This window comes from Perca flavescens, chromosome 12 (genome assembly GCF_004354835.1).
Source record: "Perca flavescens isolate YP-PL-M2 chromosome 12, PFLA_1.0, whole genome shotgun sequence".
Classification (NCBI taxonomy): Eukaryota; Metazoa; Chordata; class Actinopteri; order Perciformes; family Percidae; genus Perca; species Perca flavescens.
In genome coordinates, this window is record NC_041342.1 from 27,792,042 (window position 1) to 27,813,976 (window position 21,935).

Consider the following 21,935-nt stretch of genomic DNA (forward strand, 5'->3'; position numbering starts at 1 on the left):
TCTTTGTATATGACTCGATGTCATTGTAAATGAGGGTCGCCCCTCAAATGATCTCTCTGGTATAAATAAGGGGTTGAATGAATGAATGAAAAAAAGAATGAGGGAAAGTGTTTGGACTTCATCCTAATTTAATTAGTAGTGTGTTATAGGGCCATTATTACTGTAGGGGCACCATAGGAATTGCCTTATGCCTTGACCATTATACAGCCATGCAGAGCAATCAAACCTAGTGAATCGCAACAGATGACTCTTCATACATCACAGACCATGCGTAATAGTTGGAGATACTCACAGTTAGTCGAAGGCCAGAGCAAATAGGAAAGAGGGCCAATGTTGACAATGTTGCTTTATTTCGCAGCTAAATGGTCAAGCTTACATGCATTCCTCTGTCCCAGCTTCTGATAAAATTGATTTACAAATAGCAGCAGTGACATAAAAGTTAGATTGGGTGACATCAGTGCTTATTCAATTCTGTGCTCATTTTAAAGGCTATACTTCTGTGGAATGAAACAACATAACGACCAGGTTATGGTTAGAGTCTTCTAAAATAAAAAATGCAGGTAGAATACATTCATTGTTCCCTATATTAGTATTCAGTCAGCGTGACGTTACCGTTCATATGAAATGCGATCTAATTCCTTCAAACTATAACGTTACCACTTTAGATTATGTTTTAATGCTTGGTCCTGATTTGCTAAAGTCCGTTTTACATGCAAATTTGAGTTTCCTAGGATGGCGAAGGCATGACCTGCTGTACTCTGCCTCTGGTTAGCTAGTACTCCTTGCCTTCGTTGGTTGGATTGGTTAGGTTTAGGCATGAGGAGTGAGATTGGTTAGGGTAAGAATACCAGGATAAGCCAATCAGACGCCGTAATAGTCCGCAGCTGCTTCCACTATTCAATCAGAGGAGATGTCAGTCCACAGAACAAAACCTATTAGCTAAAACTAAATATAGTAAATGTATCCGGGCTATACAGCCAGCGGAAATCAATTCAAGTTGATTATCAACACCCCAGATCAAAACTGTACAATGCCAAAATAAAAGATGCACAATGAGCCTGGTTTTTTTTTTTAACTGATGCCAAACTTTAAGCATTTTAAACAATTTGAAATGTTACAATTAGGTCAGTCAAGCACAGCCCAGAATTTAAACTTGAATGAAAAATAAAACATACCTTTATTTAATCCAATTCAATCTATGTAATTAACTAAACCAATAACGTAAGTAAATGGGAACTTTGCAAAGAGAAAATGTGAAACAAAAGCATTTCCGTGAAGGCAGAATTTATTCAAGACGAGGCCACAAGGTTTAGGGCACACAGTTGTTCCATGCGCACACAGTATCAACTCATCACGTCAATGTGGTAAATTATAGTCTCGAAATATAAATTTTTTTCTTTTACTTCTGTGGCCAGTCATGCGCTGATATAAGAAGGAAACAAAGGCCTTCAGAATCTAGTTCGGGTGATTACGGTCTTCAGTGATGATTCACAAATCTCTCCTTGTGTCTCTCACTCTGTATCAACATGTAAAAAGTGGCTGTCATATTGCAGCTGAGAAACTGACAGTCATTGATCTGTTTGTGTGCATGTTTGCCACTATAGTGTGTGTGTGTGTGTGTGTGTGTGTGTGTGTGTGTGTGTGTGTGTGTGTGTGTGTGTGTGTGTGTGTGTGTGTGTGTGTGTGTGATCATGTGACTTCATGTGTGTATGCCTGTGCATGTTTGTCGCTAGGGGCTAGATGCCGAAATTTTGCTCTAGCGAATGAGGGAATATTCCGGGCTGTCACGTGACTGTGATGTCAGAGAGAGAGAGAGAGAGAAAGAAAACAGAGAGAGAGAGAGAGAGAGAGAGAGAGCGAGAGCAAGGTGCAATTTAGCCCCACAGCTGATCCGTGCAGTGCTCAGAGAGAAGCCGAGACGACCAGACGCACACACTTTCACACGCACTCTTTTTTTGCCTGTAAACACACGTACACACATGCACTTCACACACATCAGCACAGTTACACACACGCACTACTCTGAGGCATCACCAGAAAGGATGCATTGCTTCCTCTGCATTCCAAGCTCATAACACTTTGGATCCTGAGGACATTTTCTGCCTCCTGGACAAGAGTGAAAGGACACTTACTGAAGACCGAAACGAGAAGGAGACGGGAGGAAAAACTGAAGACCGAAAGAAAGAACTAGAACAGAAATTACCAACAAACAAAAAAAAAAGACAAAGAAGGAGTAAATAGGAGAGAAACGAAGACACTGCCAAGAAAAGCCAAAAAAAGAGCAAGACAACAAGACCTGACAACAAAGCGTGAGAATGTCCTTCCTGTCTGGCTCAGCCTGGCAGCAGCCTGGCATCATTACTGGTAGCAGCGGGTACGGACAACCTTCCACTGGGCATCAGCAGCAGCAGCAGCACAAACCTCCCTCTACCCTCTCTGGTGCCAACATCCCTGTTGTCCTGGCCTCCTCTCCACTGTCACCCTCCAGCCCGGCCTCTGACCGGCGCAGTGACTGGCACTGTCAAGGCCAGACGGCACTGGGGGGGCAGATTGATGCTGCAACGCAGGGGGGGTCCAAAATAACTTTGCCGGAAGACAAGGCGAAATTAGGGCAAGGCAGATCCGAGGGGACGTTGTCTGGGACGTTGGCCGAAGGGCCAGGAACGCAGAGCTTCAAGACGCCGGCGCTTAAGATAGAGGATGAGGGGTCCGGAGGGGGGAGGCCAAGGGAGGACGGATATAGGATCGGAGTTGCAGGAGGGTCAATGGGGAGTGCAGGACAAAGCCCCAGCAGCCCCTTGTCTTCCCACTCTTTCCCTTCCTATTCATTACCTTCCCCTTCTATCTCACCTGGGAGATCCTTTCAGAATTCTTCGCCAGATCGTAAACCCACATCAAACTCTAGCTTTGGACAAAATAATCTGCAACAAAACCATACAGGCGGCAAAGATGGGTTTTACATCCAGGGATCGCAAGTGTCTGCCCATGGACAGGGCTTGCTTCCTCCCCCAAAACAGGCCTCAGGGCTAGGGGAGAGAAACACATTGAACCCTGGAAGTGCCAGATCAAGTCCTGCAAATAAAGAGGATGAGAAGAAATCTGTTACGTCCTCCACATCCGAAGGCATACTCGGAAGTTTCAAAGAAAATTCAGTTGCAGTTCCAACTAATCAAACGCTCAAGCTATCTTTAGGAAAGCAAAGTGTTGATATACAGCCTGTTGGTACTGCTCCTTCTGCTGCTGACCTAAGGGGAAGTAAAGATAGTGCCAGCGCAGGGCCTAGAGCAGGCCTACCTCCACCCTCAGCCAACATTGGTGTTGAGGTGGGTAGTGTAGGGGAGAGGAGGGTGGAAAGAGAAAACTTAAGCCATACTGAGAAGGGGAGGACGGCGTCACCTAGCAGTGGCATAACGTGTGGGGTTGCACAGGATTTAAGTTGTGCTACCTTAAGCAGAGAGACAAAAACTAGCCAATGCAGTGAAATGCCACAGCGAATTGCTGTAAGGCGGGCAATGTCTGACTGTTCACACCTGTCTGTTCCCATGGTAATGACCGGAACGTACCCCACCGGTATGGGAGGGGTACCGAATTTTGCCCTGATGGGAACAGCATGCCCACCCAGGGCGCCCTACCCGCACGTGGCTGTCCGACGCTCGCTCACAGTTACGGGCAGCACGGACGACGCAGCTGCAATGGCGACAAGGATGTCATCCCCGTTAATGACACCCACGGTATTGCCATCATCCCCACCTCCTAAGAGGCATCATGGGAGCTGCGAAACCAATGTTTTACTTCCTGTTCCACTCCCTGCAGGAATGTCCATTGACGGCGCCCAAGATAGTAAACTGAATACAACGGGTAAGCGTTTCTCCTTGTGTGCGTATGTGTCTGTTGGGATGGAAATGAAAAAACACACAGAGTAGATTATCACATATACAAGGTCAAGTACCCTAACCTGGGTCCAGACCTCTGTATAACTGTGCAGATCTCTGATTTGTTCAGTGACTCAAAGTAGATCTGGTTTGTAAGTCCAATTTGCAGAAATAATAATGCTAACATTGACATTTTTTTTCGTGAAAAGACATTAAGGTGCTCATAGAAACCGATGCCGAAGCTTCTAGCATGGATATGCCTCTTGCTACTGATTGGTTACAGCAAAACTAAACAAACCAACTCCCTCAAGATTGCCCTTAAACCGCTACTACTGATTAGGAGACTGTCTTGCAATCATGAATGGCAGTAACCCTTTTTACATTCTTTCATTTCCTGTAATACAGAGCATTGATCATGAGAAGTACAGGGTTTGCTGCCAAAATGGCTGCAAGGTGCTTGATGTGTGTTACTGAAAAGGGCAGGATATAGACTTACTTAAGCTAGCTTGATGTCTTCACTGTCAAAATTGGTGTTTCTGTAGCCAATGTAGCCCCAGTGTGTCTTTCTTATGTGTGTAGGCTCTGGTGCTACACCGTAACCCCCATTTACCTGTACAACTGTAAATCAAGCTTTAATTTCCAGCCACTTGCTTACAACCTGATCAAACCAAAGAAACTGAAGTACCTGCAGTGGCTGGTGTTTTCTAAATTCATACAGAGTTGCAACAATACAGAAATTTCACAGCTCCTACCGATTGGACCATAAGGACTGTTCTAGCTTTTATGTCGCTCTGCCTTCATTGTCATAAGGGGTTGTGTAATGTAAAAGTCATCATTATTCACCTGAGCACATCCATGGCATTACAGCTCAGTTTCATTTGGCTAAGAATAGGTTGTTGGCTGTGCCTTCTTTTCCAACATTAACTATGTATGACGAGTGGTGTATTTTAGAATATCAATAGGAGGCTGCCACACTGCTGGTTACCACTTTGCTAGAAAGCACATGCACTATGCATTCGATATGCTTTGTCTGGGTGCGATAAGTGACACAGAATATTCTTTACGTGCATCCTTTCAGTCTTGATTAGAACAGTTCCACTGCTGCCCACCACCATTATCCACCTGTGGATATCCGTTCTGTTTTTTTGTGTTTGTCTTTGGCAGGGTTACATTGATTCTCCCTGCTCTCAGTTTTACAAACGTTGAATCTCACTTACAGGGAATCCTACAAAACAGATCCTTGCAGCCAAAATAACATCTATTTATAGTTATATTAAGTTAATATTTTCTACCTACTGTGTAGTTTTGTAGCCACACTGTAGTAGTAGATTAAATGGTTGACCTGCTATGCTAATTTAAGATAGTAGTTAGTCAAGTTGATGAGCTGAGTTAGAAGAACAGTATGGGTGCTGAAGCCCTTTAAATTTGATGACAGTTAACTTCACTGGGCATGTAAATCAGTAAAGGTGATAGCAGGTCATACTGGGTGTAGATGGGCCCGCTAAAGTTGTAATTATAGGCTTCTACCTATAGGTGTATTCTACCCAACAAAAAAAGGGTGCTCAAGGGCACCTCGGCAGTGTCCATGAGGTGAACTGGCCTCTCCAGCTGCCAACCACACTCCGTACTTGGTCCGCACTGGGACCCAGTCCTACAGACTGAGCTACTGCCTCCTTCTTCGTTTCCATTATCTCAACGGTGAAACCTATTTTAATCGTCATCTCCTCCTCTAATAGGAGTTTTAATGAGGTAAATCAATATGAGAAAATGGGTTTTGCTTTGCTGGGTTTCACATTATATTTCATTTCATTTTACGAATGTCACAAAACTATTATCACATCCTCATATCCTATTGATGAATTCTTGGACAAATGCAAAGGAGATTTTCACAAATTGAAGTTGATAGCGATGTAACAGAAAATGAAAGAGGGAAAAGTGTGTGAAGGGAGCTGGCAGAGGATTATGGGAGGACCAGCCCAGGGCTTAGAACCTAAAATGAACGCTGGTTTGGATTATTGGCGTCTTTTGTTATGGCTCTGTATAACAAAGTTAATGAGAGAAGAACCATCTATAAATGTAGTCATTCCCTATTGCCCTCATTATGATATCTGCATTTATATTCAGCATATACTGCCTATGTAATGATCTATCCATCCAGCCATGTGTTCTGTTTTTCAGACTGCAGTCGACAGAGAAAAGCTGGGGCATTGATTAGACATTGACTCTGACTGTACTCATTCAAATCCAGAGCAGCTATTTCTAGCATCGTGCGTGTGTGTTTGGGTACGCGTGTGTAGGTGAATAGCTTCCACTGACGTGAATCTTACAGATTTTAAATTCACACGCCCCCACAGACACACACACACACTGACTGCACACCGCATGTTCATTTAGCACAAACAGATAAAAATAGATCACAGCTGCACAACAATACACAAACGTGCACAAAGGAGAAAACAGCTGTAAGGGGTGGGGGGGTTGGGGGGGAGGGAGGGGGAGGGGGGAGTGTGAGTCTTGAAGCTTGAGCTAACAGGGAACTTAACAGTGATAATACACAACCAATCCATCATACAGATGCGACTGGGACCTGTAGTCTTTTGTACCACAAGCCCTAAAAGCCTTAAAAACCAGTTGGCCTGGTCATACCCGAGGGTGTATAGTGTATCGTAGTGTGTGATGTATGTTCTTCATGTTATGTCTGTCGGTGTCTGATTTATGGACTATTTGTTTGTATCATATGTCTGATGTCCTGTCATGTCCTGTCATGCTGAACCCAACTGCCCCACGGGGACAATAAAGTTATCTACTACTTAAACACTTTTTGTGTTGGAACTATAGTGATCCCTGTCCTTCCTGTAATGCTGTCTCTGTGGGCTTGCTGGACAGGGGGGAGGGGACAGCAAATCCAGAGGGACAAATCACCAAACACAAAAAAAACCTGCACTTAAGACATTAACTTCCATTTGATGAATGGGTGGTTGCAGGAGAGGGGAGGAGGACAGGCAGAAAAATGTACTCAACAAATATTATGAAGCAAATGCGGCAACGTTAGTGTCCTTTTTAATGCAGATCTTTGTGAAGAATGTTGTCCAGTCATATTTTTTTTTCTATTTCACAGTAATAGGGTCTTTCTTTTGTCTCCTGACGATTTATGTAAAGTTGTGCGTACTTGCCTGGACAACCGTAACGCACTTCACCGGTTTCTGTCATTTACCGGCTTTAACTGGTGCACAATGCTCCTGCCTGAATTATTGGCATATTATCCCCAAGCTAGCCAACCCACAATGGCTCCCTTTGAAGTTTCACATTCATTTCAAAATGTTACAACTGACTTTTTAAGTAATAATCCTCAAGATTTCACCCATGGTTGCTGGTGATAACAGCAAAGTTTGGTTTAAGTGTGGTTTAAAACCAGAGCAATCCATTCTTGAGCAGCTCCATTGTCGGAATAATACCAGAAGAGTAGCAGGTGTTATCTGTTTACTGTGCAGTCAAACAAACTTTTGTTGTTTTATTGAAGAAGTCAGTCTATATTAATTGGAACTGCAATCTGATTTCATGCTGCACACAGCATGAGTAGTTTTCCACACAAACAGCAGAACACAGTGTGTGTTAGTAGTGAATGGATAATGAGTAGCAATCTGATATAACAACATTCATTGTAATCATTATTACATAAAGACGGCTTTACAAAAATGAACATACTGTGTCTCTCATACACTGTAGCATAACATCAGTTTGTGTGTACTGTATATCTGTGCAAAGTCATGTGGATTATTGCTGTATTCCTGGGTCTATCAGACTGTCTATTGATTGTCCTGTACATCAGTACGGAAGCTTGATAGCTGTCATGCTAGCGAGCAGGAGCTACAGCGGTTAATACTCAAACTGGGTTCATGTTTGTGAGACTGAAAGGGAGTGTGTGTGTGTGTGTGTGTGTGTGTGTGTGTGTGTGTGTGTGTGTGTGTGTGTGTGTGTGTGTGTGTGTGTGTGTGTGTGTGTGTGTGTGTGTGTGTGTGTGTGTGCGTGCGTGCGTGCGTGCGTGCGTGCATGCGTGCGTGTTGAGTAGGCCGCCTGCAGTAAAATATGCTTGCGCTAGCTCCATGTCTGTGTATGTTAGTCATGCTCTGATTTACATGGCAGTCAACTCTCTCTCCATCACAAACACACACGCACACACACACACACACACACACAGCTGGTTGCCAGCAGCTGTGTATTGGAGCGTGGTATTAGATGGATCCTCTGCACCCAAAGCCAGCAGTTTCATGTTGGATGAGTCATATTGCTGGTGTTGAAGGTTGGAGTGATGCAGTGATTTAAACCACTGTGGCATGAGCAATAAAACCACCAGTTTGTGTTAAAGCTACAATAATATTGTCATATAATATTAAAGCTCCTACTGTATAGATTTTTACCTGCCGCAATACCAGCCACGACAGTGCAGCTGGTGTTGTTTTCACTTTGTGTGTGTGTGTGTGTGTGTGTGTGTGTGTGTGTGTGTGTGTGTGTGTGTGTGTGATCATGGCAAAATGGGGTCTAACTACCACAGAACAGGTTTGAGTACTTTGCCAGATGTTTATATTTCTGTCTATCTGCAGACCGATTTTGTCACTGCGATAGTGTCATATCCGTGTACAGTTACGGAACTTTACAGGTGTGTAGTTGAGATCAAAATGAAGGCTGAGTTCGTAGATGGGTGTGGGGCTTCATCAGCACTGGTTGAAAGCTTTGACTTGAGATTGTTTTGTGTAACTATGTCTCTGTCTGACAATATCTCTTGTTCTGCTAGTTCTGGTTTTGATCTTTTTTTAAACTGTCAACCGTGAGTCCAACCATGATAAAGGACAACAATTCAAAAGCAGTGGTACTCTTTTAAGACCTGGATTTTGTTATCTTTGGCAGTAAAGAACAAAGGACAATTTGAACACACCGCCCAGAGTAGACGAAGGACGGAACGCCTTAGTCTTCTTCGAAAAGACTAAGAGCTACAGTTGTAATGGGCATTAATCACTAAAGAGCTCTGGAAAAGATACGCATAATAGTGATGCATATGTTCTCTCTCGGACAACAAAATCAGATAAGACCAAAGCACTGTAAGGAATCAAGGAATTATTTAAAAATGTAATTAAAATTTATGAAACAAGTAGGTGGCAATGAGAGGCTTTGCTGCAGCAAGTGATGAGTTTGCATTAACATGACATTGCATAGTGTGACATTTCAAGGCAAGAAGTGACTTCATTCTGAAGCACCACAAAACAATAGTGTTAGACGAGTAGTGAATCAGGATTGAAGGAGGATAACCAAACTCCAAATGCTCTCTACACTTTAGCTTTTTCTGTTGCCTGCATGACCACACATGAGCCATTCATGTGAGAATTCTCCACGCTCATAACCATAGCCCGTTTCTGATTTGGGCTCAAGGCTGAACTAGTTTGCAACCACAGTTCAAAGTAACATAACAAATACATCTTGTTTAATGGCAGCCATCGTTCCAGAGGGATCCGCTCAATGTTGCTGGCTTGTTTGCTGGAAAAAAAAAACAACAGCAGCAAATTGGCATCGATTCAGAGGAGATAGGGCAGTTATCACACAGCAAACGTCAGCACAGAGGGAAATGAGGGGACATTATGGCACAGCATGAGCCTGTCCAGTGTCACTGTTATGTAAGAGATGTCTTGGTGGCAACAAAGAGCCTCTGTCTCTTTCTGTCCCCCCATCCCTCAGACCCGCCAGCTGTCTGTCCTTAAACCCATCAACCTCTCGAACTCCTTCTGACTCTGTCTCCCTCTGCTCCCTTTTCCCTGTCATTCTTTAACTTTATTCTCTCTTTTTCTCTCTCATACTGTGCTCATCCCATGAATCAGCTGTTAGCAACATTGGTGCTGCAACCCAGTTTGACCTAGTGCTTCCTCTGAGGATAGATGTCCCTGTATGGTGTTTTCATAATCCTGGCACACAGCCTGCTTAGCCTGCTTTATTTGAACTGCAAGTTTATTTCCATCATTCAATCATTGAAACTCTCCCTGCAACCTCTTCATCGCTTCTTCTTCATTTAAGTCCAAACCTGCAATTCCTGAAACCGTGACAGTGGTGTTTGTGCCTACAACTAACAATAATGTTTGTCATACTTTCTTTTTTTTTTAAATATAAGAGAAGCTCCTGTTTGTTTTTATAGAGGACCTCTGTTAATTGACCTGTTAGAATAGCTTTTTCGTCCTGGCATAGTTGCTTGAAATAATTATTGTGCACTCACAAAAACTGTATTAAAAAAGCCATTTTCATTTATAGAAATGGTATATGTGCTATACTTATACCACATAATCAATCAGATTTGAAATCTCAAACTAATTGTGCACCCATCTCTTTTTTTCCAAGTGCTTTGCAAAAAAACTGCTGTTCACCAGTTGTACTTGCTGTAGAATTGTGTTCATTTATACAGTCAAAAGTTTTCATGCTGACAATGACATTCTTTCTGTCACAGTGAAATCTGACAACAAGGACAAGCAGGAGAAGACAGACAAGTTTGACGCCTTTGACAAGAAAGAGAAAGACGATCAGCAGAAGAAGGACACTGGCCCGGACAAGAACCAGAAGTCTGAGAAGATCCTCAAAGACGAGGAGAAGATGGAGAAGATGAACGCGGAGAAAAACAACAAGGCCAACGAGAAGGCAGAGAAGGTGGACAAGCCGGAGAAGACCAACAAAGACGAGAAGAAGGAAGAGGAGAAGAAGCTGGCCGAGAAGGGAGGGAAAGGGACAGCCAAGTCTCCAACAGGCAACAGCAGCAAGACCCTGCCCAGCCCTGACAGCAAGAGCAAGGTGGGTCACACACACACGCAGAGAATACTGCTGTCCACACACATTTCCTGCATACAGATTTACACTTTTAAAGTGAAAGAGTGTCCAGTGGGTACAGAAACAGCCCCGGCACCCAAAGGTCACAGCTTTGAACTCTGCCACAGCCAATGTGTCCAACAGCCTGTTCAAGTGTCCTTGAGCAAGACACACAAACACACAGACACACACATGGATGCTCAGTCTGATAGCAGAAATTACACAGACATCTTCCACGTAAGTCAGGTTGACCAATAGCAAACCATCTTGAAGAAATTGGAAGTCCAAACTTGAGGAAGCTATTATAGCTTATTAGCTGTGTTGTATCATCCACTTTTATTTAAGCTTGCAACTTACCATTATTTTCATTATGGAATCATCTGCAGATCATTTTCTCGATTAGTCTATAAAATGTCAGTCGGAGTTTCCTAAAGCCCAAGGTGATGTCATTAAATTGCTTGTTTTGTTCGACTAACTAACAATAGCGGCAAATCCTCATGAATGGCAAGCTGGAATATTGAATTAAACAATTAATCACTTGTCAAAATGGTTTCAGGTTATTTTTCTGTTGATTGACTCGGCTAATTGTCGAAGGCATGGTTTAACTAGACAGTTAGGAGACAGGAGTCAAGGGCACAAATATGTCAAATATGTCTCTGAATAGATTACTGTATATGTATTCTATATCCACAACTCTCCACTTTTGGGATTGCCCCGTTACCGCCAGAAATTCAGCCGGATGTCCTTCTTTTTCAGCCGGATTTCCGTTACCTAACCCTTTTGTTGTGTTGGCATTCTAAACTTGGACACAGATTTATCAGGACTATGGTTAACTGCTCCTCAGATCTCTGTAGGGTAAATCCAGACAGCTAGCTAGATTATCTGTCCAATCTGAGTTTTCTGTTGCATAACTAAAACAACTTTTGATGTTCCACCAAAACAAGTTCCTTCCCGAGGCTATTTTGCAGCGGCACCTGAGCTCAGTGACGATTGTGATTGGTTTAAAGAAATGCCAATAAACCAGAGCACGTTTCTCTCCAATCCCGTAATGCTATGTTGACTAGCTAGACCCTCCTTCGCAGCGCTGTGAAGGAAGGTCTGGGAAAGCGTGACCACTGTATATGAACTTATTGTCCCATTAGCGACAAAGCTAACAAGAGCCAGTTCAGGATGAGCTTTTACCCCTCTTAAATAACTCTTTATTGAATAAAATAATGTACAATCCTCGGAACAAATGCTGGGGTGAGTGTACAGACTCAAAGAAAATAGACAGAAGTTCAGAGAGCTATTGTGACTCACTGGCGCTAGCATGTTCCCAGCTAGCTAGCGTGTAAGCAGTTAGCTTACCAGCTACAGTAGCCCTGCGAGTTGTCGCTACGTCACCAAGCTTCCAGCACCACCTGTTTAGTGAAGGTGTATAGATTAACTTTGCTGTGCCACCTTCTGTGTCTTTAGTAAGTATGTATAAGTGCTAAATTGTACGTCCATCCTTTAGTATCTATTAGATATTGTGTGTTTGCTGATTCTCTAATATCTATACTTTTGGACTGCTGCTCATTTCATCACATTTGAGGCTTATAATTTTATAATTTACAACTCATGAGCTCTGTAAAGCGGCTATGAATTGCTTATTTTATTTTAGATTTTATTTTGTGATTGTCACATGGTTGCTGGCTGTGCTGCCGTATCACGCTGTCATTGCAATCAGTGATTTCGTATCTGCTTTTTCTCTCTCTCTCTCTATCTGTCCTCCTTTTTCTGTCTTTCCCTCTCTCCTCTTTTTTTTTTACTGCATTGTGGCTTCTTTTAATTGCATTATCACCAGCCTGACGTGGGTTCATCTAAACCAAACTCAGCTAAATCCCGCCCATCCACCCTCTCCACCAATGGCGAGGCCAAACGCCCTTCCCCCACCACAGCCTCAGCCAATAAAAAAAGCCCTGTACCCAAGGCGACCACACCCACCGCCGCTAAGCGGCCGCCAAACGCAGCTGGCTCCGCTAAGGCTGCCAAGGTGAGTATAATACACATGGCTAGATATAGTTCTGTGCAAATTGGATGAATGTAATATGTTCCATTTTAGTGAAGATTGGCATGCTCCGCGTTTTTGTCTGTACTTGTTGACTTGTGAAACATCATCACAACTTTAAGTCGCTTTTAGCTCGGTCTGGATGCCCTAAAGTGTCCTTATTTATCGAGAATACTTTGGGGGAGGAATTGTGTGGACTCGGTTTATCCCAGCATGCATTTCTGGTGTCAAATCAACCAGAGGCAATGATGGTAGATATGAGCTAAGCTGATAAATGACAAATTGTTACTCTGTCACCAAATATTGTTTTGGTACAATTATGTTGTTTTATTGAAGTAAGGTGCAGTCAAGACGGACAGTTTCAAACAGCCTTGTACAGGAAGTCAAAGAAATAGTTACATCCTGTAAGATCCCTCCAGATTTAATAAAATGTTATCAGACCAATCTTTTCGGCTAGTACTCAGTAATTAGTAATACTTATTGTCCTAATGATGTTCTTTTGTATGACAAAGTAGCCTATTATAATGCTATATAGGCTATCTGTGATCATAATAACAACCATATTACTCAATTATTTCTCATGATAATTTAGATGGACTAGAATGATCATGTAAGGCAGCAATCGTATCAGTTTACAGCAGTAGATGAATCCACTGCCTAGCTGCTGGACCTGTTCCTCTTACACTAAAGAAATTCAAAACAATGAATAAATCAGTGAAATTACACAAGGCAGAAATAAACGACTATTTACAATTAGTGATCAGTCAGATTTTCTGATCATCAGAACATAACATCTGTTCAGATGGGATTTTAAGAATCCTCACATCCCACTTCTGGAAAGTTGCTTGATACTTCAAGAATGTAATCAGTGTGGCAGGGTTGGATCAGTGGGTAGAGTAGGTGCACATATACTGCTTCGATGCAGAGGTCCAGGGTTCAAATCCAACCTGTGACGATTTCCTGCATGTCTTCCCCATCTCTCTCTCCCAGTCGACAACAACGACAACAACAACAACACCACCACATTTATTCTGTAAACAGAACAAAACTTCATTCACAAAAATTAAAGCTTTCTACAAAATGCAATGTTGTTAATCCAACATAATCCAATAAATTTCTGGATCAGGAGAGGGCCAGGCATTTCCTATCATGCCCTGAAGTTTTGCAGTCGGCAAAGAGAGCAACTGCAGTGCCTGGCTGCAGAAATCTAACCCGCTGCATTGTGCGCCGATTTCCCGTGATCTGTTCTGCGAAGGCCTGGCTCATCTTTTACAGTTGTGTTGAAGTGTAACTACCGTAGACTGGCTGAGCCAGTTATGTCAGCAAGAACGCTTTAGTCACAATTGCAGATTGCGCATAATGTCTCCTCCTGTTGAACTTGACAAGTATTAACACCCGAGGACATGAGTTGGAATGTGGTATGCTGAGAAAGGCCTTTTGTTCCTACTAATTTAGACTTTGGACCCGTAAGATGTTTATATGTTTACATAAATCTCTTACCTACAGTACTGTGTCTTTACAAGCTCTTATACCTGCATGATCCTGTATGACTTTTGACATTCGTGACCATGCCACTGTCAGAGATGTCTTTACTGCGAAGACTGTATCTTAATTCCTCTCTCCTCCCCTCCTGTTTGTCATAAGTCTGTCTTCTTCTTCTTCTTCTTCTTCTTCTTCTTCTTCTTTTTGCTTATTATCTGTGCGTATGTCATGGTTGCACGATTGTTCCTCATAAAATCAGGAAACAGGATGACATCACTTTCATGCACACAGCAGCAAAAGTACATGCAGACATACAGATAAACTCTCATTCTCCCAAACTGTCAAAAACACACACACACGCACGCACACACACACACACACACACACACACACCCACACACACACCCACAGCTCATCTGTCCTCTGTTTCCAGACTCCAGAAAATGAGAAACGCCCACCTGTGCCAAAGGCCACGCCCACACCCCGTGCGACTGCCAGTAAGAATGGCTCCTCTGCGACTGCTGCAAGTAACCCTGCTGGTACGTGCAGTGCACACCCACTTGTACAGTAACACCATTTCTTTTATAGCTACAGTGTCTGTCTGCCCTCTGTAACTGATTGTGTGATATGAATGATGTTGTCACAGACAGTATCTCTCAGTAACTCGGCTTTATTTAGTTCACAGTCTTGAAAGTGCAACATGACCTCTACAACAGGACCTGAACTCTCCACAATAGCTGGGAAATGACTCACAATGTAAACTGTTACCACTCCAGGCAACGGGCTAACTGATTTGCTACCATATGTTACACTTTATCGGATTCAAAAGCTGGCTTTTGAAGACCCCAGACTGGTATTTTTATCCACACATCACAAAAGGTATCTCACCTCTCCAAGAGAGGAAGCTATGACTCAGTCAGAGCTATGTTAGTCTGCCTTGTTGTGCACTTCAGCGCAGCACCCTCAGAGAATATGATTCATTCACCCAGTTCGCAGTGATGGGTGTTATGTACTGCAAGGTGCATATTTCATTTTAGTTGCATGAGTGAACTCCCATTACTTTTGTGGCTGTTGCCCCGATGGCAGCAGTTTTGTCAGATTCCATAATGCTTTTGCCACATGATGGCAGCATTACCTACAGCACAGCTTTATCAACATATCAGACGTGCTGTCACACCTCCATAAACGGCGAAATTACTCACTTTTGCTCAGACTGCATGCAAGACAATCTTCAAGTCACCGGAAGCCCTTAAAGCTTTAGTGCGTACCATTTTGATATTAATGAACGTCTGTTACATTCAAGCCATTGCCAATTGAGTTGCTATAAAGCAAAAAAATGGGCCTGCCCATGAGAGAGAGACATCATGGCTTTCAAATGAGCAAAGTGGCAGTTAGTCAAGTCTGGTGGCTTTTAAAAGAGCGATATAACAGCTTCAGTTCACTTGTGTAAACTTAAACAGGGCTGTTTGGCTGCAAAGTAAAGCGGTGAAAATATTCCAAATAAGGTGTACACTTAAACAGATATTGATTTTTTAATGTGGTCTGTTTTTGTGCCAGCCAACTTCAGGATTTTGTTGTACAGGAAACTTGACTATGGCAAGACTTTGGATTGTCAGCTATCGGCAGCCAATCACCTGCTTCTTTTCTTTTTGATGTGATTTTGACAGTAGAAAAATAGGCAATAAATTCCAGCTGTTCAAATCTCTCCATTTTTCTACAGCGTTTATTTGAAAAATCTAATAATGAAACATCTCAGGGTTTGGTGAATAGTTGCATTCATCGCTGAGCCACGTGTTAGCACATCCAACATACAATGAACCAAACCGTAAATGTGCTGTTAAACCAAATGTTAAGACCCAGATTTGTCAGAATAGAGCCATTAACCACTTAGTTTACAGTCCAGACATTATGGCAACAAAATATGCATGCACTGTGTTTCAGACTGCAAAATACAATTTTGCCCCCATATGGTCAACGGCTAAAGTGTCATGGGTCACTTGGTCACTCTAGTGTGTCTATGCTTATGTCGCTTTGTTTCCTGTCTACAGCGAGCAAGAATGACAAGACTGAGAACAAGACAGGCGAGGCCAAGAAACCCAAGACTACAGGTAATAAACTAAGAGAAAGGAAAGAAAGTTCAGTAATACTTGTTTCAATATTGTTCTCATGGAATTGTAAATGTCACTAGAATAAAATAAAGGTTATGGATAGAACTATATACATGATCATACAGTAAAAGCTGCTTCAGGCACCTCTAAGGCTGGGCAGACTGAACCTGGGACTGTTGTGCTCATATGTACGGATCAATTGACCGGCCGTGATGTTATGAAAAGAGAGAAAGGCAGCGTTACTTTGTGCAATTATTACTATGAACAGAAAGTAAGAAAAACTCGGGGCGATGCAGACAATATGGTCTGTCTGTTCTGCAGCAAAGTTCAGTTTTATAGTACAGCAATCTTAAGACTACAGTTTTAGCAACATGTAAAATACTAAAAAAAAAACTGTTTCACTGCAGCTTATAACAGATAATAATAATAATAATAATAATAATAATAATAATAATACATTTCATTTGTAAAGCACTTTTCATTGAAAAATCAATCCCAAAGTCCTACAGGAGACTAAAAACAGGGTAAAAAGCAAAGAAATAAAGATATTTTGACAGCAGCCATGTTAGGACATCTGATCATTGAAATGCTCAGTGTGACGTGCCAGAAATCCCTCCAACTGTCTCACAGCCAGATCGTTAATTGCTCAGGAAGTCAATCAGGCGTTGTGTGACCCCACCCTCAAACTGCACATCAAATCACAACTCATCTGGTAGAAATTTGGTCTGATTCTTAAATTTGTCAAAGGCAAATTTGCGGTGAAATGGGGCTTAATCTGTACAGTGTCTGCCCCGCTTAAGGGAACAATGTGTGACATTTACTGCCCCTTTATACGAAATAACCACATCATTGATCGATAATGTGGTATATTCCATACACGTGTTGATCAATACCAGTACCTCAGTGATGAATACTACGGCAACATGCTCCTCTTCTTCTTCACTAGACATAGCCAGTTTACTTGTTTACGGCCAGTGAAATAACATGGTTGCACCTATAAACTCTGTGAACCGTTACGTCTCCATTTCATTAATGTTAACATTCACTTTATGGTGCGTTCTTTTTGTCTTGTAATCGCGACTAGTAGCTCGAGTGTGACGTCACATCCATGTCGGAAAACGAGTAACCGTGGGTTGTTGCGTTCTTTTTGTCACACAATACTACGAGTTGGAGAAAAGATGGATTTTTTAACATTTTTAGTAACATTTAGGATTCTATTCACCCAGTTATTGACATATTACACAAATATATTTCACAGTTTGATACATGAAAATTACGTTTTGATTAACGTTAAGCTACTGCTCTGCTTTCTGCTCAAGACTCGGCTTAAAGCCATTGTTGTCATATAGCAACGGAGCGTCTCTAGCCTTTCAGTCTCAGCTGCACAAGCTACAAAATAACTCACTAGTCGGTATTTAACTCCTAATAAGACTGTAGTGACATGCCTATAGGTAGCAGTATACAGTGCTATGTGTACCACTTCTTCATTTGGTTACAACAAAGACAAAAGTGTTTAAAATTGTAGAAAACACAATGTTTACTACGTGTGATGCACGACGTAGCCATCTTTGAAAGTGAACTCGGGGTCCTATATATACGACCTCGGTGGCGTTCTTTTTGCAACTTCCGGTTCGTAACTCCGGAAAACGACTCGTAAATCGACTTCGTTGGACAAAAAGAACGCGCCATTACACGCGGAACAGAAGTTGTTTTGACTAGTGTTTACTTTTCAGCTTTCACAAAAACTGAAATACTTCATTCCTGTTACCGTTTTTGTTCCTTCCTCTGTAGCCCGTCCTCGCCAAGCCTCCACCACCACTCCTGCTGCCTCCACTAACGGCGAAACCTCTCACCGCCGCCGTGTCATCACTAAACCCCCCGTGCCCAAGCAGACCCCAATGGAGAAGAAGCCGGCGGTGCCGCGTGCTCCTCGAACCCCCCGGCCCATCAACGCTCCAACACCTGACCTGAAGAACGTCCGCTCCAAGATCGGATCCATTGACAACATCAAGTACCAGCCTGGCGGAGGAAAGGTAGGACAAACCAGACGGTACAAGGGCGGTCTATAAATAATGCACAACACGTATTTACACAGTGTTGAATCATACATTACCGTAGCTTATCATCCTCCATTAAACCAGTCACCGTAAGATAGCACCAATTAGCTGAGCTGTCAACACCGACTGGGAATTCTGCCAAGATCATCCCTCGAAGCATCTGTGCTCTTCTCTGTTATCAACCCTGTCTCCTGAAAAATTATTTTCCAATCTAGTTGAATTCCGATCGCGATTACGTTTCGAGGGAAACGTATTTTCTCCTGGATTACCATTGTTTTAACACATGGTTAACGTTGTGAATTGAAACAAAAGGTTAGGTACTAGGTTAGGTAAAGATCATGGTTTGGGTTTAAAAAAAACAACGTGTTTTTTACATAACTTAAAATAAGCCAACATTGACTTATCACATGGGACATGAACAGCGGTCTCCTGAGTGACAGTCGTGACCGATTTATTCCCCTCCCTCCCTACGTGGACTTTGATTAGAAACATATTTGTGATACCTCAAAAAGAAATGTACTCTGGGACTAAATAGATTTCCCTCGAAACGTAATCGAGAATGCAGATTAGTTGTGTGGGAACGTACATTTTGGGAGACAGGGCTCCTGCTGGACGACACTGAAATACACGTCTTCAATTTGTTTTCAGTGTTGGGTTTGATTTAAATGTGAGCTGGAAAATTTGTGTATTACAATGAAAAATAATTAATTCAGTTATTAAATACAAAAAGTTAAACAAATGTCCTTGTAACATTGTTTTTTTTTCTCCATTTAATAATGACAGTACATGCATACATCAAAAGGAAATGCATATCAGAATGTGTATTACTTTTCACAGTGTTTGCATTGTAAATCCTCCGTAGTTTGCATCATAAGGTTCCATTTGCACCAAATGCAAGCCCGAGAGTTTTTAGAAAGCTCCTTTTTTTCGGTGTGAAATGCGCCAGTTTAGTGTAGGCACAAAGCCAAACCGAAGAGAAAAATATGTGTTTTCAGATGTAGCCAGTTAAGTGTAGATGTAGTCTTGATCTTCCACCAGAATCCTGCTAGCCTCGTGAGTTTGTTTTCCGTCTGTCTGTCTGAATCTGCAAGCATCAGATGCTTTCTTGTCTCCGCAGTATATATAACAGGATAATGTGTTCTGGCAGATCTTCTGAGAATAAAGTGGCTTTTATTTCTGTAGGAAATCATTCTTGGTCCTGGGGGCTGATGTGGAAGGAGATTTTATGAATCCTTGCGAGCGGGGTGCTTAGATCCTCATAAAGACGTGATAACTATGTGTCTGGGGATGATAACTAAAACCAACAGAAGATTGCTGCCTGCTCTGCCACTGAGTCTACTGAATACACTTGATTCCATTTGCATCACTCTCATACTCACTTCTGTGCTATGTAAGGCAGCACAGTGTAATCTGGTGGTTAGGCATACTGTATAATAGGGGATGAGATGGAGAGGGGAGGGCACACCCTTTTAAGGCAAGGCACTACAGGTGAATGGGGTAAAAACTTACTTACATTAAGACAGTTATTTTTTTGTATTGCAAGTTTTCTGAAATTGTATGTTTAAATATGCAAATGAGGCATCCTCTTATTAAATATGCACTGATTTGCATACATTTCCAGAACAGAAATCTGAACATTCGATGAAGACAGGTTCAAAATTCTTGTTTCATTTCATTGACATATTAGAGTCAACAGTTTTTACAGAGAGAATTTTGGATATCTCGCCATAGAAAATTCCTTTTTGTCATGTTTTTAGGAATGAAATGGGATATCAATCTGGCTATGAATTATATAGGAACAAACCCCTCTGTAAAAACTTCAGAATATAGATAGGAACTTATATCCTATACCCTTAGGAGAAGTCGACAGACGCAAATAGACAAGGTTTCTTTCCACTAGTCTGAAAGAATTGACTGGTGCACGAAACAGGTTTTTGCCTGCCGAGTCTGGCCTTAATATCTTTCTGTCACATCTATGCATGTTCCATTAACCATCATCAGAAGTACATATACTGTAGCAGTAACTGGCTAGGTAGACAAGCTCTGCATACCATTTCATATTTATCCCACCCAGCACAGCCAACATCTCCCTCTTATTTATCCAGGAAACCACATGCATGCTTCTTTTTTTAGCAACACCCTGTTTCACATTCACAGTGATTCCTCACTTCCTTCAACCTGTATCATTTATACATGGTCCAATTACAGTCAGATCAGTGCAGAGAAGGAGCAGTAGTTGCCTCTCCAAATGGCTCTGTGAAATTGGCCTAACCTCATATATCTTCCTGTATTCAACACTGGAATGTCGCAGAGTCTCTGGTTGTCATCATTAAACTGTAATCTTTGGACAGTAGTCACTCTTTCAGGCAGATGATCTGGATTTTGCAGGAGCAGGTCTGTTCCTGCTGTGTGGTCTCTCTCTGGCCTTTTCAAAGACATTCTCCTACACATTTTGTGTCTCTCTGTCAGAGTGAAGCCACTTAACACTCACAAACACACTGCCGCCCTGCATCACATGAAGTGTCACTGACTCATTCGGTCTCCAGTGATGCTAATATTGCTTTGTCTTGGTTAGTCTAATATGTATGTATTCTATTATGTATGTATTCTAATACGCTCCATTCAACAGGAGCTTACTGGCCTAACAACCTCGCAATCCTCAGTATTTATGAATTGGACTGGTATTGTTTGTCTGAACAATAGTACTGTAGCAGTAATGTGACGTTTGATCTGTTGCTTACTGGTTGGGTAATTATTCTTACACAGTTTTTGTGCTGATATTTGACTCTTGTCATTAACTGACAAACTGCATTGTATTGCTACTAATCTTATCTATGTCTATATATATGTCTAATCTTGTCATGTTTTGAAAACCGCTCCATCTGCTCCAGTTCACCATTATCCGTTATCCATCTGACACAGTACATCCGGTCGCAGTTCTACAAACACATTTTTGTTCATTATACTCCCATTTAAGGCCCATAATTATGTCTTACATCTAATTGGTGCAACTAGTATCAATTATTGACCAAGTTAATTTGATTATAAAGCTTGGTTCATTTTGCTTCTTTTTGATCCATGCTTTTATTTTCCAAACAATCACATGCTTCCCCGTTGGATTGGCTGTAATGACCTCTGTACAATTGGAGGTTGTATTGACCAGGGATTGGTTGTCTCCTCAGGTCTCCTCCACCCCGAACAACAAGGCGTCGGACCCCTCCACCCCTGCCACCAAGGCCAGAGTGAGTCCCTACCATCTACACCCTTCCGCCTTCTCTCTCTACTCTCCACTCATACACCCATTCTACATCCACCCAGGACACAACACACCCTTCTCTTAACACTACTTTAAGAACTAAGTAAATATCAGTCCACACTCATTTCATTATGAATATTATTATCGAACAGTTTTCTATAAAGGAGACTGAAAGAACTTGGGTCTAAACAAGATGTGTGTGGATATTATTATAATAAATAATATTATCAACAGTCGCCACAAGTAGTAATTACAGAATACTGGCATTTTTAACTTGTCATACATCTTCCAAGA

General features: G+C 42.1%; 1 protein-coding gene across 1 annotated transcript in view; it reads left to right on the forward strand.

The window, feature by feature from the left end:
- Positions 1–21,935, forward strand: part of map4l (microtubule associated protein 4 like) — a 101,577-nt gene that overhangs the window by 68,110 nt on the left and 11,532 nt on the right. The window contains exons 6-11 of the mRNA XM_028594104.1: positions 10,357–10,694; positions 12,535–12,723; positions 14,654–14,759; positions 16,269–16,328; positions 18,120–18,361; positions 21,568–21,627. Coding sequence (XP_028449905.1) covers positions 10,357–10,694; positions 12,535–12,723; positions 14,654–14,759; positions 16,269–16,328; positions 18,120–18,361; positions 21,568–21,627 — 995 coding nt within the window. The remainder of the gene's footprint in view (positions 1–10,356; positions 10,695–12,534; positions 12,724–14,653; positions 14,760–16,268; positions 16,329–18,119; positions 18,362–21,567; positions 21,628–21,935) is intronic.